This window comes from Pholcus phalangioides, unplaced genomic scaffold (assembly GCF_987345545.1).
Source record: "Pholcus phalangioides strain wild (caught in Gottingen) unplaced genomic scaffold, Ppha-v1.0 ptg000008l_1, whole genome shotgun sequence".
Classification (NCBI taxonomy): Eukaryota; Metazoa; Arthropoda; class Arachnida; order Araneae; family Pholcidae; genus Pholcus; species Pholcus phalangioides.
The window spans coordinates 7,528,511-7,545,194 of NW_028301601.1; the positions used below are offsets into that span (position 1 = coordinate 7,528,511).

The window sequence follows — 16,684 nt, forward strand, 5'->3', positions numbered from 1 at the left end:
ATTACCATCAGAAATTGTTGCTCTCATTGCCAGAGAACCTGAGCAGGAAGCTGCTGAATATGACTATGTTAAGAAACTTCTGTTGAGACGATTCAAATTGTGCCCTGAACAATTCCGTCAGCTTTTCAATAACCACAAGAAAAGTTCGGAAATTACGTGGAAGGACTTTGGTTTCGAATTGAGAAATTATTTCGAGGAATGGATAAGCGGATTGGGAATAAAAGATTTCGAGGGGCTAAAAGAACTTATCGTGACCGATCAACTAAAACGTAGTGTGAATACAGATGTTCGTAATCATTTCATTGATGAATGGTCAAAAATCACAACCGTGGTAAAGTTGACAGAAATGCTTGATGAATATGAAAGTGTGGTCATGAGCACTTGTAAAAAAGTGTATAATAATGAATATTCAAAAGGCTCTAGACCGCCAACTCAAAACTTGACTCGAGAAAAATTTAACAAAAACAAACCACAGAAAGAAGATTATCATTGGCGAAAGGACATTGATACTGGTAAACCTGCAGACCATAACGCGTGTTATAACTGTTACCAAAAGGGGCATTTTTCCAGAGATTGTCCTAAACCAAAAAGGGTGAAGTTCTGTACATCTTGTAAAAAAGAGGGTCATGGTACCAAAGATTGTTCAACAAAACCAAAAAATCTTCTGGTGAACACAGCTATGTTCATGCCGAAAGTAAACATTCCTTCTCACAACAAAACTGTTCGAATCAATGAGGTAGAAACTGAAGCTGTTGTAGATACAGGTGCTGACATATCTATGATGAAACAAAATTTTGCTCAAAGGGTAAACGCCGACGTTCGTAATGAGGTTATTTCTCCTATTAGAGGTATTGGTGGTCTTAGTAAACCTCTAGGAATTACAGAAGTGAATGTCGCCATAGATAATGTAGTAATGAGAAGTATTACATTCTATATAGTAAAAGACGATACTTTTGAGGGACCAAATGTACTCATTGGTAATAATGTTATCGATTCACCGGAATTAATCTTGATACGGAAAGAAGGAAAGTCACAGTTCCTTAATATCGATGAGTTTGATAGATTGTGTAAAATTCAGGTCGAGGAGGTATGCCAAATACCAATAGAGAAAAATAGAGGTATTTTGCGTGGATTCTGGCATGATGAGAATAGCGAGCCTGATTCCAGTGTTGATGTTTCTGATGTTATGGTTGCAAAAGCAATCACAAGCAATAGGCAACCTATTTGTGAAGAAATTAAAGTCGGCGATGTCATAAAGGAACAAGAAAAAAATAGGCTGTGCGAATTACTTAATGATTATCGTTCATGTTTTGCGAAAGAACCTGACGAAATCGGATGCATCAATACAGCTGTGATGCACATAAATGAAATTCCAGGAAGCAAACCGGTAGCACGATCTCCATACCGTGCTTCACATTATGATAGACAAATACTGCGAAAAATTACAACTGAAATGAAAGATCAAGGAATTATACGAGATAGTATATCGGAGTACAGTAGTCCAGTACTACTTGTTCCCAAAAAGACTGGTGAATACAGAATGGTGATTGATTACAGGCAGTTAAATGCTCAAACCGTGAAAGATAAATTTCCCCTTCCATGTCTTGATGATTTACTTGACCGTCTTTCAGGATTTAGCATGTTTTGCATTCTTGATGCATGTCAAGGATTCAACCAGATCCCAATGGATGATGAATCATCACGTAAAGCTGCGTTTACAACACCTGATGGGCATTTCGAGCCAACTCGTTTATTTTTTGGATTAGCAAATGGGCCTCCAGTTTTTCAGCGTGCGATGTCTGTTGCTTTGGGTGATCTATTGTGGAACACTGTAACATGTTTTGTTGATGATATATTTTTTGGCGCATATGATTTCGATGACATGATGGTAAAATTGAAAAAGGTTCTGGAAAAACTGCAAACAGCTGGGGTGACATTGAAACTATCCAAATGTGAATTTTGTATGCCTGAAGTGGAATATCTTGGTTTCGTGGTAAGCAGAGAGGGATTGAAGCCTGGGCCAAGGAAATTAATTGCTATAGCTGAGTATCCAGTTCCCAAGACTAAAGAAGAACTACGACGATTTTTGGGTTTGACTGGTTTCTTTCGGCGCTTCATAGAACGTTATGCTATCATAGCATTTCCTCTTAACCGTTTACTTAGGAACAATCAGTTATTTGAATGGAACGATGAACAACAAAATGCTTTTGCGATCTTGCGAGAAAAACTAGTGTCACAACCGGTGTTAAAGTTATTCGATCCTCGTGATAAAACAGAATTGCACACTGATGCAAGTGCGGTCGGATTAGCAGGTATGCTACTTCAACGTGACAATAGCAACAATCTAAGGCTGGTGTACTGTGTGAGTCGTAGAACTCATCCTAATGAAGAAAAGTACCACTCCAGTCGTCTTGAACTCATTGCTGTTGTATGGTCAATGACGCGACTTCGACCGTTACTACTTGGCTTGAAATTTACGCTTGTTACCGACTGTTCTGCTATCATATACTTGAACACTCAACGAAATATTAAGCCTCAAATTTCGAGATGGGCTGAACAACTTAGCGAATTTGATTATGAGGTGAAACATTGTCCTGGAAAGAATATGACGCACGTCGATGCTCTCAGTCGTTCACCTGTGGAAGAATGCGAAAATACATCGTATGACGGGATTCGTTCTAACGGTCCGAGCGAATTTAATGTAAATCCCTTTTACATTTTACCCATTTTACATTTCCAACGAAAGAGATAGAGTTTCTCTTATTCAGTCTCAGGACAAAGAATTGCAGAAAATTATTTCCGTTCTCAAGAAGCCAGTATCTAAACGTACTCATCATGATAAATCTACTATTGATAACTATGAGTTGAATGAAGGTATACTTTATCGCATCGAAGAAATTAATTGCAAGCAACGAAAGTTGTTTGTGATGCCACGAACCATGAGAAAATACCTTGCTGTGAAATATCATGATTTTTCAGGTCATTATGGTGCAGAAAAAGTAGTACAGATGATCAGAGAACATTTTTGGTTTCCAAAAATGGTGAGCTACGTCAAACAACATGTGAGACAGTGTGTGGTCTGTGCATTTACAAAAGCACCGTCAGGAAAGAAACAAGGGAAATTGAACCCTATACTCCCAGGTAAAAGACCGTTTGAAATTATTCACATGGATTTCCTAGGACCATTGATATCCAGTTCTCATCGCAACAAAGAACTTTTGGTCATTATTGATAACTTCACGAAATTTGTTCGTTTACGACCGTGTCCTAATTGCTCCACGAAGAGTGTACTCAAGTACTTTGATGAATTCATCAGTGATTATGGAACTCCCCATCGTGTTATAACTGATCGAGGAACCTGCTTCACGTCAAAAGCATTTGAAGATTACTGTAAATTGCATGGAATCAGACATACACTTATCTGTAGTCAAAGGCCACAAGCAAATGGTCAAGTCGAGCGTATAAACAGAGTTCTTATACCTATGATAACCTCGTCTGTTAAAACTGAGTCGCATAGGGATTGGGATCGAGTATTGCCTGAAGTGCAAAGATCAATAAATTGGGCACCCAGTAAGTCCACAGGCAAGTCCTCTTTTGAACTTCTGCATGGGTACAAACCCGAAAGACCCGGTTACTTCCCACCGGAATTATTGCCAACGTCTTCCGAATATGAGTCACCAAACAAATTGCGTGATCAAGCTCGAGAAAATATTCTGGACTCAAAAGAGAAAATGAAAGAGATGTACGATGCTCATCACAGCGTTGCTTTTAAATATTCTGTTGGTGATGTGATAGTGGTACGACGGTTACCAGAGCAGACCGGAGTAAGCACCAAAACACAAGCAAAGTACCGAGGTCCAATGGTGGTTGCTGGAATACTGCCATCAGACACATATAAGATCACTGATTTTCGTCAAAGTGGTCAAGGGCGAGGAAGACGAAAAAATTATACAACAACAGCCCATGCATCTCAGATGAAACTATTCCATCTTGTTGACGATGAAGATCAAGTTATTGACTCAGAGCTCAATGACGATGATGGTGAAGTGAAACAAATCAACGATAATCATGTATCAAATGCATGTACACCGAGAGAGGAATATTGCGATCCTGACAATGATTCAAACAGAGTGAACCGTACTAAAAGGGCGAGAAAATTGCCGTCGTATTTGAAAGACTATGAACTATGAGAGAACTGTCATTATTTTCTGACTTCAATTCATATTATGTGTGTTTACTAATTTTTGTACTTTGTTATATTTTGACATTTATATTGTGTATCGTATTTTATAGTTTCCATAATTTATTTTCGCAATTAGAGTATTTGTTGATATACTCCAGAAAAATTGTGCTGTGCAAAATAATGTATCATGTGAACGAGGACGTTCTTGTAGCAGGGTGGCCGAATGTTAGCGAATACCACCTGCTCTTTAGATGTAGGTGCGTAGCAGAAAGACACCTGTCATGTAGCGGTACTATCATTTTAGTATCATTCGATGTTGAAGTGTGAGACCGGACGCATGCAAGAAAATGCGCTCCCGATGGGTCTCTGATGTATCATATAATTTAATCATTTAATTAAATCTCTCATATTAACGATTCTGTCTCTCCATCAAGAAACGTCTCATTCGTTTAGTCTATAAAATGATTAAATTTATGGACTTCTGTGAAGTGTGGTTCCTGCCAAAATCAATAGCCAGAGTAGCCGCCATTGTTGGATATCACCGCTGCCACACGCCTCGGCATTGATTCAAAGAGACTTTGGATGTGTTCTTGGGGTACAGCAGACCAAGCAGCTTCCACGCGTTGCCAAAGTTGATCTGGTGTGGCAGCTGGGGATGTAATCTGGGTCAATCGTTGAGCAACCATGGACCACATGTTTTCTATCGGCGAAAGATCCGGAGAGCGAGCTGGCCAGGGAAGCAATTCAATCTGGCGATTGACGAAGAACCTTTGGACAATGCGTGCCACGTGTGGTCGCGCATTATCCTGTTGAAATATGGCTGTGGGCAAGCCCTGAAGGTAAGTAAGGACAACTGGCTCTAACACCTCGGAGATGTAGCGCTGGCTTTTTAAAGTACCGGCAATGCGTACTAGAGGAGTGCGAGAGTGATATCCAATACCGCCCCATACCATAATACCCGGTGCAGGACCAGTGTGGCGGTGCATAACGCAGCTGTTCAGCATCCTCTCTCCACGGTGTCTCCAGACTCAAATCCGACCATCGTGGTGTTGCAGACAGAAGCGTGACTCGTCAGTAAAGACAATTTCATTCCATTGTGCCGTCCACATCCTTCTTTCATCGCACCATTGGCGGCGGAGACGTCTGTGGTTCTGCGTCAAGGGTAGACGAAGCAATGGACGTCTTGCGGACAGACCACTCTGCTGTAAACGGCGTCGAATGGTACGCGCAGACACTGGATGATGCGGTACAGACTGAATGTGCTGTGCTCGTGATGTGGCTGAGCGATCCGTCACTGCCATACGCACAATACGCCTATCATCACGTGAAGTGGTGCACTGAGGTGGATGCGATCGAATACGTCGGTCCGTCGTACCCTCCTGCATCCAACGATCACATATCCGCATTACAGTTGTTTGGTTTCGTCCAACACGACTACCGATTTCCCTGAAAGATAATCCACAATCTCGGTAGGCCACTCTCCTTCCTCTGTGGAACTCGGATACTTGATCAAAAGATGATCGCTGTTTTCTACGAGGCATAATTGATCGTTTTTTTGAAAAAACCACAAGAAAAACACAAATGCCGTACTTCAAATCGTCGAAATCTCCAAGCCTTAAATAGCGCTTTGAAGTGGCGCCACAGGTGCGCGTGATGTGCGTCTGCGCTGAAATTCTAATCATTTGCATATCTCAACTCCGCTAATGCATGTTGTAAATTTCATATTATTTGCATGCTTCCTTCAGGGTGTTGCATTTACGGTGGCCAGCAGTGTATTTAGTCGTTTCAAATGTGAATGTCCAGCGCTGTCAGCGGAGGCTCTGTATGATTATTCCCGTCGCAGTGGAGGCTCTGTGTTTTCTGTGTGTGTATAATGTATATTGCATATTCTGTGAACGGAAAGGGAAACAAAACTGCCTAGCACTGTGGATGGAGGCTGTGTTTGATCGTTTCCCGTCATAGTGGAGACGCTGAATATATATTTTGTATACATTGTGTATTTTGACCATTCTCAAATCTCTCCCACTTCAACATGCCAACTCCTTCTCACTTGCTCACAAGTCTTTTCCACACTTCTTTCGAGTTCCCGGGCTACGGTCTCCGGCCCTTATGTGCCACTGGGCGCAAGTGCAATTTTTCTCCCTTGTCATTTGGTTCAGCTGTCCATTTAAAGTCAAATGCCTCGTCCGTTGCATCGAGTTGATGGCTATCTTCATGGGGAGAACGACGCGAGGGATTCGAAACTTGTGAGCACGGGGCAAGGGGAGACACCACTATACATATTTGCTAACTTTTCCGACACAACTCTGCCTCTTTTGAGGTAGCGGAAGTAAGGTGCTTTGCATCAGTCCGGTTGTGAGCGGTTCTATCTATCTATATTTAGTCGTTGTATGTGGAATAGCAATGGTTGCAAATTCCAAACTTGCTTCTAGGGGCCGAAACGGGCCATTTAGTGGATACACGAGAAATACGCATCGGTGAAAAATATAATATTTTCGATGAGGTACGCAATTATCGCATGAAGGATTGGAAGTAAACAGAACTTTTGCACGTTTCTATCGACAAGCACACCTTCTAAGGACGTATTCCTAAGCGTACGGAAGTCTCGCACATATGTCTAGCAGTAAGCAACCCTTCTCCGCATATCTTGAGATACACAAAACTTTTTATGTTTTCATCGCCCCGAACTCAAACTAACCTTTACAATACGATCCAGCAACAAAACCATGTCTTCTACTGCCCCCCTGGGTCATTCCATTTCACCCAGGGGGTGATATTGTTTTATTTGGGAAGCACTAGAGAGTTTAGACTATGAAGAAAACTCTCCCAAATGTTCCGTCATCATATACTGCTGATGTTTTTTACGAGTGGGGAAACAACAGGAAACAATCTTCAGCCGACAGCTATTGCATCGACTACGTTTACCAGTCTTCTACCAGAGGCGCATTTATTGTTTAGCTGCTTGTGGGTTGTATGCATTTTGTTGCCCCTTCTAGTCCAATTTTCTTGAAAACTTTTACCTCGAATTCGCCACCCTGTGTTCCGCTTGGTCTCTCCCCACTTTTACAAGTACACTTGTGTCTCTAAGCCCATCTTTTGGTCACTCCCATCCTCAAACATTCTCCAAGTCACTCCCTGTGCTCACACACTCTGTAAGTCACTTCCATTCTCACACACTCTGTAAGTCACTCTTTTAGTCATTCACATATGCTTGCAAACTGTTTTAGTCACTCACATGCTTGCATACTCTTTTAGTCACTGACATGCTTGCACACTCTTTTAGTCACTCACATGCTTGCACACTCTTTTAGTCAGCCACATGCTTGCACACTCCTTTAGTCACTCACGTTCTTGCACACTGTTTTGGTAACTCTTTTTCTCGCTCAATGGCATAGTTCCTTGATCTATAGGTCTATTCTATCTCTTTGATCATCATCATTACACGTTCAAACATACTTTATGTCGTTAATTTCGTGTTCATTTCACATGCTTGCACGCGCTCAAGGTCACTCACTGACCTGGTCCCTCACTTTGAAGGTCACTCCTTTAGTCATTTACATGCTTTCACACTCTCCAGGTCACTGGTTTAGACATACACATGCTGTCACTCTCTAGGTCACGCTTTTGGTCATTAACATGCTTGCACATGCTCTGTAGGTCACTCACTTGGTCCCTTGCTCTCTAGGTCACTCTTTTGATCATTCACTAACTTGATCCCCTTACAGTGTCGGCAGAGGCGGATTTATTTAGCGTAATACGAATTTTGTCGTCCCTCTCCCAATCTATTTTGTTAGCGACTCTTTCCTCAAATTTGCAGCTCCCGCGAACTTGCTGCCCTGGCCTGTATCCCACTAAACCCGACTGTAAATACGCCCCTGCCTTCTACGGGGAAAAAGTGTAACTGCCACTCACATATAGAAACTGATCCATAAAATCTCCAATTCCTATCCGAAATTTAAAGTTTTTTCTCTCATTGCCCATACAGTTTTAAAAGCAGCCGGTATAAAAATCAAGTCGATGGCATTTAACGATCTGTAACGAATAAAGGAGACGCAGCAAGTAAATGGCTCTTCTCTCTCTCTCTCTCCATCTCTATTTTTCCCCCAGACTGGAAAATTTCGTTCCAAAATGACCAAAAAAGAATGAAAAGAGAGAGAGAAAAAAAAATAAGAAATCGATCAACGTGGGAAAGGAGGAAGCACTTGTAGAAAAACGAAGGCGAAATTTAGGAATTCATGACAACAGCTGCAAGTAGTGCACTTTAAATTGCCAGCTTGGCGTATCTCTTTCGTCTCTTTGTTGTTCAGAGAAAAAGAAGAATATGTAAGGAAGTATAAGGAAAAAAATCCAGAACCTTCCTCTCAAAAGATACAGTAAATCCTGATGTATAAAGAAAAAAAAAAGGAAACGGGAGAAACGATTTTGTGGTGCATAAAAGCGAATAAATAAATAAATAAATAACTTTCCACTGGATAGAGAGTTGGTAAAAACAGAAGTTACCAGGATGCGTTGGGGGATGGACAGTGGGGAGAATTTTCTTTTGTTCTTCGTTCAGGACATGGATTTTAGGGTAAAAAAAAAAGAGATATTTTAGTATGAAATGAATGCACCCATTTGTTAAAATAATACGAAACAAAATACATGGTGGTTACCTGGGGAATAAAACATCTCGAACTTCATGAGGTGTATAATCACACTAAAAAAACCAATAGAAATGTGTACTTTTCGTTGCAAAAAGACGCGTGGATACTAGAAATTGGGATAAGACATGTGGGAAATATACAGGTTGGATATTAGTGACCGTAAAATAATCACACATGAGATTCCTTGTGAAAAACTAATATAGAAAAGTGTTTTCCATTTTAAGATTGGACGAATATTAAGTGAGTTACAACGTTTTGAAATTTTGTGACGTGTCAGTTTTTTAACGGTCAGTTATTGTACACCCATGCTGAGTTGGCCTCTGGCTACGTCATGAAACGTCACGATATGTGGGGGATTCCATTTATCTTCTTCGGTTAAAAGGTCGCAGGGAAAAGGAGCAGGTTGGTGTTTTCCGTTGGCGTCTTTGACGCTATTTTTTTAGCGAGTTTTTCCCGCGTTTCCTTTCCTTGGAAAATGAACCCTCCCTTTGCGTGTCAAGGTGAGAGGCCAATTCACAGTATGGGCATACAATTAACGCCAAACTCTCACTGAAAAAAAATCCTATGTAAAACGGGTTGCCACTAATATTGAAAATGAACTGAAATATTCAACCCCGTGTTCAAAGTTAGGTTCAGTTATTTTCCTTCATGATTGGTGATTTATCCTCTTCGTGGAGAGTGATATTTTATCCTTGTTATTACGTGTTACCTACGCCTCACTGTATTGGAGAATATATCTTCATATTTCTCTAACGAGTTATCCAAACGAGATCTATTGGGAAATTTGTTTTTTTTTGTTTTCTTTTTTCAAAATCAACATTTTCTGCCAAGACGTGGTAATTTTTTTTTCTTCACTGTTAAGAGAAATTTTTTGAGGGGGAGGAAAAGAAAACAACAGCTTTTGTACAGCTTTAGCTTTCTTGATTACTCTCAGGAATGTAGCTTCAATATCAGCTTAGAAACGTTAAGTTATACGTTTGGTGCACGTTCGATGAATTTGGCAGGATTCGAAAGTAAAAACCTGAGAGCAATTTTCCATACTACTTTTTACAAGGAATCACTCGTGCAATTATTGGGCGGTCGGTGATACCTACCCTTTATAGTCTGTATACAACAATAGTTGGACGCAACATCGTGAGGAATCGAGAAGATTCAAAAAATATTTCAGATGTTCCAACGAAATGGATTCTGATAAAACGTGTTTCGGAAAGTCGAGAGCGCATTTATAATAGAACCGCTTTAATCTGTTTGTATGAAATTTTAATTTGACATTTCATAACCCTCTGTCCAACGCGTTTTTGCTTTCTTCCTTTCTTATCACAGCTTCGCTATATACAACTCAATCCTCTTCGATGTACCGACCGTCGATGGATGATCGCAAACACGACTTCGTTATTCGTCTCGTAAATCTGTCATCACATCACCAGTCATCCCATTCACATACCAGAGATCAGCGAATCCCTGAAGTATAACGCCTAGCACATGTGTGTAGTCTTCCCAAGATTCGGTCACTAAGCATGGTTATACAGTAAAATCACCCTACTGGGGCTTCAAATCTCTTCTGAAATTAGCAGGTTAGAAAGATTCAATAACTTAATTAAAGAAGAATGAGTGCAAGAAATGCTTGTTTATTTGATGTTTTATTTAATATATGTAACTGCTCAGTGCAACTACGAGTCCTTATCAACAGGGCCGGAACTGAGGGGGGGGGGGGAAAGTTCACAGGTACATATGATGTCCCGAGCGCCGGACCAGAGGAGACAAAATTCACCCTTTAACCTCTCCTTCAACATCACAAGGGGGCGCCAAACTGCGTGCTTTACCCGGCTGCCAAGCATCTAGTTGCAGCCCTGCTCACCAGTTAGCGTTCTTATTGTAGGCATGATTGCAGATGGGTAGCGTTTTCTAACCGCGTTCACCGTCACCTTTATCGGCATCTTTTTGCGAAAAAGGACATCCAGGACCAAGTCCCTCTCGCCCCGACCTGTCCTCGCTCTATGTAACTTTTTTTTCCCACCGTATCTTCTCCTTTCTCTCCTAAACATACTCAATTTGGAATAATCTGGTTGAGGAAATATCCCTTTGCTTAACCCCTTAAGCTGCTTCAATTGCTTTAAAATAGTGGCCTAGGGATGACTTAACCCCTGCTCAATCATCCCCCTGATAATTTTAATTGCTTTCTTGAGAGGATGTTCTGAAAATGACAGATTGTTTTGGCGGATACATGTTTTAGTCTCTCCTTCCCCTCATCATTTCCATTTTCGCTAACAGGTTTGTTTGTATCTTTTTTGTACTATATTTGATCTTTGCAAAGTCTGAGTAGAAGCGCCATCTATATTTCCTAAAAGAAAAATTATTAAACTCTGGTGACCTCTTGGTAGAAAATAAATTTTACCACTTGCACTAAGGAAGAGGCGTTTATCCCAACAATTTGCGTTATTAAAAGGTCAAAAAGTTGGCCTCTTCTTGTTCAAAAAAAGTGTAACAAACAACAGATACACAAGGCATAAACATAGAAAGATTACACGAAAAAAAAATTAATAAGGGTTATATGTAATTCGATCGTGGATGTACTTTTAACGGTCTAGGGCGTAATATTCTGTCCGGACTCAAGTGGCATTCAGACAAAAGTTCTCTGCGTTTTCTTTCCTCTCTCTTCACCATCGCGAAGCTTTACAGTATTCCTATTATCTACGGAACTTGTATTTTCTTTCCCGGAACTTTTTTCTTTTCCCATACTTTCTATACTCCTGTTGATGATTTTTTTTCCACGCATGTATAATGTATCTTTCTACTACATACATGGAAGAGTGAAAGATAACGTGAGCGTGAAAAGGATTTTTATAAAAAACCTCTCTTATCTACCTTATCTATTAATGTTTTTCCTTTTATGTATATATAATTTATTGTTTTCCCCCTTCTTTCTTTATCTAACGCGTGGTTAGGTTAGGACGAGGTTACCAGATTTATCACCGATTTGATAAATGAAGATAATCCAAATTTATTGAAAAACGCTTGAACTTGAAGTGGTTAAATTCAACTATTGTTGTATTGTTATAATTTGCAACATCAAAGGAAAAACACTTCTCTTAAACAGATATTAACTATTTCCTTTTCCCTTAATGCTCCGGAAAAATGTTTCGGTAAAAAGCTTCCTTCAGAAATAACAGAATTTTTAGGACCGTATATTTTTAAAGGAATTAATGCTTCTCAAACGTGTTCTGTAAGTGCGGACAGATATGACGACCGTGTTTCAGACCTTAACAACAAATACAGTGCGTGACTCGATTCGACTTTTCTATGCGAAAGCTGCATCTCTTCAAATTGGGAAAAATAGTTTTGTCAACATTTCACAATGATGAAGGTGTATTCGTAGAGAGTTTTTGAGCATGTGAGTGACAAAAATAGTGACTTAGAGACTGAGTCACATTAACAGGGGCGGGGAACAAGTGAGTTACAGTACAGCAAATTCAAGGAATGAATGATAAAGAAAATTAGACTAGAAGAAGAAATGGGCGCCAAAATTTGTGTAGCCCACAGGCGCCAATAAATATACAACGGATCTTGGACTATATAAACAAAAATTAAATTTTAATGCATTTATTTTTCGTATACTTACATAGGACATCGAGGGTGAGGCGTATCTCTTTGGTGACGCTGCCGTAGGCGGGATGCACGGCGACGCACTTCAGCGACTTGCGATTGTGTTCTTTCTGGAAGACGTAGTCCAAGACGCTGACGGCTTGCCACGTCTTGGCCTTCTCGACGTCCGTGGTGTTAGTCTGGTTGGAGAGACCCGTGATTTCCGTGTCGTCTATGAACCACCTCAGGAAAGCCGGCGGATTGCCTTTCCTCGACACGCAGTGCAACCTCTTGTGTTTACCTGCCTGCGTCGGATAGGGCTCTCCAGGTTGCAGGGCTTGCGTGTTGTCCTCTATTCTCGGTGGTATGGGCGGTTCTGCAAATAATGAAAATGAAAAAAAAATTAATAAATGAAATGTCGAGGTTCTTGATGTGAAATGCCTGTGAGATATTTAGTGGCTCAATATCGTTCGAAGAATATTCGTCCCTTAATTGGTGGCTAACATTAATCAATATCTGGGCTATTACTTAGCTTACAAACACCTAAATATTCAGTGCTTTTCTCGTGAACAATGCTTCAAAACTTTGACTTGTTAGCTTTATCCATGTCTCATTTGACTAACCTATTGCCCCGGAATTTCACAAAGGACTCCTTAACTTAAAAGTATATCATAACTTTGAAACAGTGATAGACAAAAAGAAGAAGCAAGTTGTACGTTCGATGTGCAAGCCTGGAGTTTTAAATACACTGGTTTATTACGGAATTAATTACAATTTCTCTCAACTAATAGAATGACGCCACAGTCTTTCATTCCATGACTTCTTCCTGGGGGACGGGGGTGAAGGTCATTCATTCCTCACACAAAGGATCGTCAAATGGTGTTCCACAGTGGTGGGTCCAAATTTCGTGGCCCACGGCCCTGTTTTCCTAGTCGGAGTTCATCCGCAGTAGTCCAGTACATATTCTACATCCGAAAAGGAATTAAATGAAAGCACTGAGAACAGGAACACATCAATCGCACGCGTTGACTCTCCTGACAAAGGTTGGAGACGCCACTAAGAGCAGTGATGCACACTTTAAGAATCACTGCTATGCCAGCTTGAATAGTTCATTTGTGAGGCATGCAGGGTATCTCTGTAGAGTTGTTGTGTCTCTGCAATGTCTAATAATCTTGTCGCAAGAAGCAGGCTGACCTTTAACTCGATACTTTGACAACATCAAAATTCAGGCACCTGCCATTTCCAACTCAAAATATGGAAGCCAATTGCAATCACCAGTATAGCATAGACAGTGCCCGAGTGGCATGGTGGTAAGATGTTCGTCTACCATCGTGAAGGTTGTTGTCAGGGTCCCGGGTTCGAACCCAAGGGAGGATATGGATAAGATATTTTCCCTAACGAACTCGAGGCGACCACCGATAGACAGCGCCTTCACTTCCAACCCATCTCACTAATGGCAGTAAATTGCTATATAGCGATATGGTCAGAGTTGGTGTTTGGTGAAGTAGTAGTATAGCGTAGACTGCGATTAGTGCAGTGGTAAGATGCAAGGCTACGTGTTCACATACGTGTTCTACGTCTGGTTAACGTGTTCGATCCCGGAGAAGAACATAGTTGATAACTTTTCTCCCGACAGAACCTGAGTCAACCACCGATAGATGGTTCCCCACTCAATATGCTCCCACTGGAAGTCTCCTGTGTATCCAACACGAGAACCGAAGTGTAACATAACTAGGGCTAAGATTTTTTGAAAAAAAAAACCGACAGAAAATGCTCCATAAAAATTTATGCCCTAAAAGACCAAAAAATATGCCTTAAAGCCCTAAAACTAAATGCTTTTATAAAACAAGCTGACCATTATTTCCTCGAGAAAAATGCAGGAAATTGCAACTCGTTGTCAGAAATCAGGCCGAAAGTACACAATAAAATTGTTAATAGTTGCTAATATCGCCGAAAAATCGCCAATCATTGCCAAAAGAAAGATGTCAAGGGTAAGTAAAATTACCAATTGTTTCTAAAATTGTCAATTGCAAGAAATTAAACTAGGGAAGAGATGGCTTGTGGGGGGGGGGGGGAGGGTTCATTTTCACGCTAAAATATACAAAATTAATCCTAAAAAATCTGAAAATACGCCTTAAATTCTGAAGATCATGAAAAATGCTTTAAAATTACTGAAAATCACGGAAAAAATTATCTATCCCTTAAAAATAGCAAAATATGCAAAATGCATAAAAATATGCGAAGTCATAGAAATCTCAGCCATAAACATGACTGTCTCTAGAGAGAAAGATTTCCGACCCAACAATCGTTAGCAAATTACTGTATGGCGATATGACCTGAGTTTAGTCTGCTATAAAGTAGTAGTATTTGTATAATACCGAACAGCATGACCAACAACACAAATACGTTAGGGCTACGCATACAGTATACACGCATACAGCATATTCCTGCATGTACCAAATCGTTAAAAACTCCCGAAAGGAGAGAGTTCAAGTGGCAGTAGTAGAAGAGACAAATGGTTTTATATATATAAACACATCTCATATACCCTTTCTCGTGTCATTGCTAGGCAAGGCGGGGGTCATTCAAATCTCATCATAATTAGATCCAACATATATCTATGAAGGAAAGTATTACCAGAAGGCCTCTGCAGTGTTTGCCGTAAACGTCATTCAGACTACCTAGCAAGTTTGCCACATTTTGAAACACAGCATCCTATTTCGTTTCTTCTTATTTTGGCGTAGAATCTTCCTGGTTGGCTCACAAATACCGCATACTGATTGGATGTGGGGCATAGAAATCGCCAATTCTGAGCCCGATCATTTTTTTTCCTCACTACAATGATACCGGCACGAACAGGGAATTTTATTTCCCTGAATATTCTGAGGGAAAATGCACTACTTACTGACGCCACAAAAAGACTGCAGAGGCCTTCTATCTCTAGGAGGCGCTGCTATTACCCACTGTTCGCAAGCCACTGTTCACTGAGACGGTGGCATCATCTATTATTCGAGAAAATAACAAATTTCAGAAAACCCCGGCCTGGAAGAATTCCAGGCTTGTCCATTAAAATTCTTTAATTCTTCTATGCATCGCTATGGGAGTCCCTTCTGAAACATCCTGTATAATCACGGACGGATTTCCAACTCCTCAATTTAAAAAAAGTAATAATAATATTAGCAATTATAAGATATCATTCCATTGATCATGAGTCGGAACATACCTGTCACCACAAATAACTCCAAACATATTAATATATCCCCCCCAAAAAAATTTAATGAAAATTTCCATTAAATCCACCAAAAGTTAATTAACAATAAAAATGTCTAATCAGCTAAAATGGAAACAAAATACCAAGTATGGAGGAAAAAAAGTAGAATAGATATTAAAAATATATAATATTGAAACAAATGAAGGGAATATATACATAAATGCAGAAAAATGGAAAACTAATTACGGAAACCGCGTCAGAATAGGCTAATTAATTTCCGGGAAAGTAAAGACATTAATTAATTAGTGCGAGAGGAAAAATGCTGGAAGAAATGTATATTAATGTCTCGGTTTGGCTCTACACCCCCCCCCTCCACACACACACTCCTAAATATCACAAAAATTAAAACAGTAAACATACAGTAAATCATCACTCATGGAAACAAAAGTGTACAATGATGATACTACCCAAAAAAAAAAAGGTGGGGAAAAAATAACAAAAGATGTGATGAGTTCGTTATTTTATGACGTTGTTATAATTACAAGTAAGTATAACACCGAATGAATAAAAAATTATTAATTATAATAACGTGTGTAGTGATTCATATTTGCTTGGCTATGCAAACTCATGAAGTAATCAACTCATTTGTGAAAATAATTCGTTGAGTTAAGGCGGTGGGGGGGGGGGGGTTCTTACTTGCGACCCGAACTTTGATCGCAGGGTCTTCTGAGTTGGGTCGTTCAAATCCATGAACAGGCAACGCTCTTCAGCTATGGATCCCGACCAAACTTGATCCGCAGGGGCGTCCGAGATGGGTCGTACAAACTTTTTTACAGACCAGAATCAGAGGTTTTCCCCATTCCCAGCTCCAGAAGGGCTGACTGTGAGACTACAAACGGTCCCAGATAAGCCTATGAATCAAACCTTTTTTACAGACCAGAATTGAATTTTGAGCCGATTCCTAGCCCGTGAGGGCCAACTGCAGGCATAAAAACTGGCCAAGAAGAACTGATCATTTTTGTCGCACCACGGTCACTTTCTGCACACGAGGGCTAATTAGACCGG

The 16,684-nt window shown here is 40.3% G+C and overlaps 1 protein-coding gene across 2 annotated transcripts in view; it reads right to left on the reverse strand.

The window, feature by feature from the left end:
• Positions 1 to 16,684, reverse strand: part of LOC149083583 (kin of IRRE-like protein 1) — a 495,202-nt gene that overhangs the window by 135,011 nt on the left and 343,507 nt on the right. For both annotated transcript variants that reach the window (XM_089234100.1, XM_089234101.1), the window contains exon 3: positions 12,446 to 12,784. In XM_089234100.1, the coding sequence (XP_089090226.1) occupies positions 12,446 to 12,784 (339 nt within the window). The remainder of the gene's footprint in view (positions 1 to 12,445; positions 12,785 to 16,684) is intronic.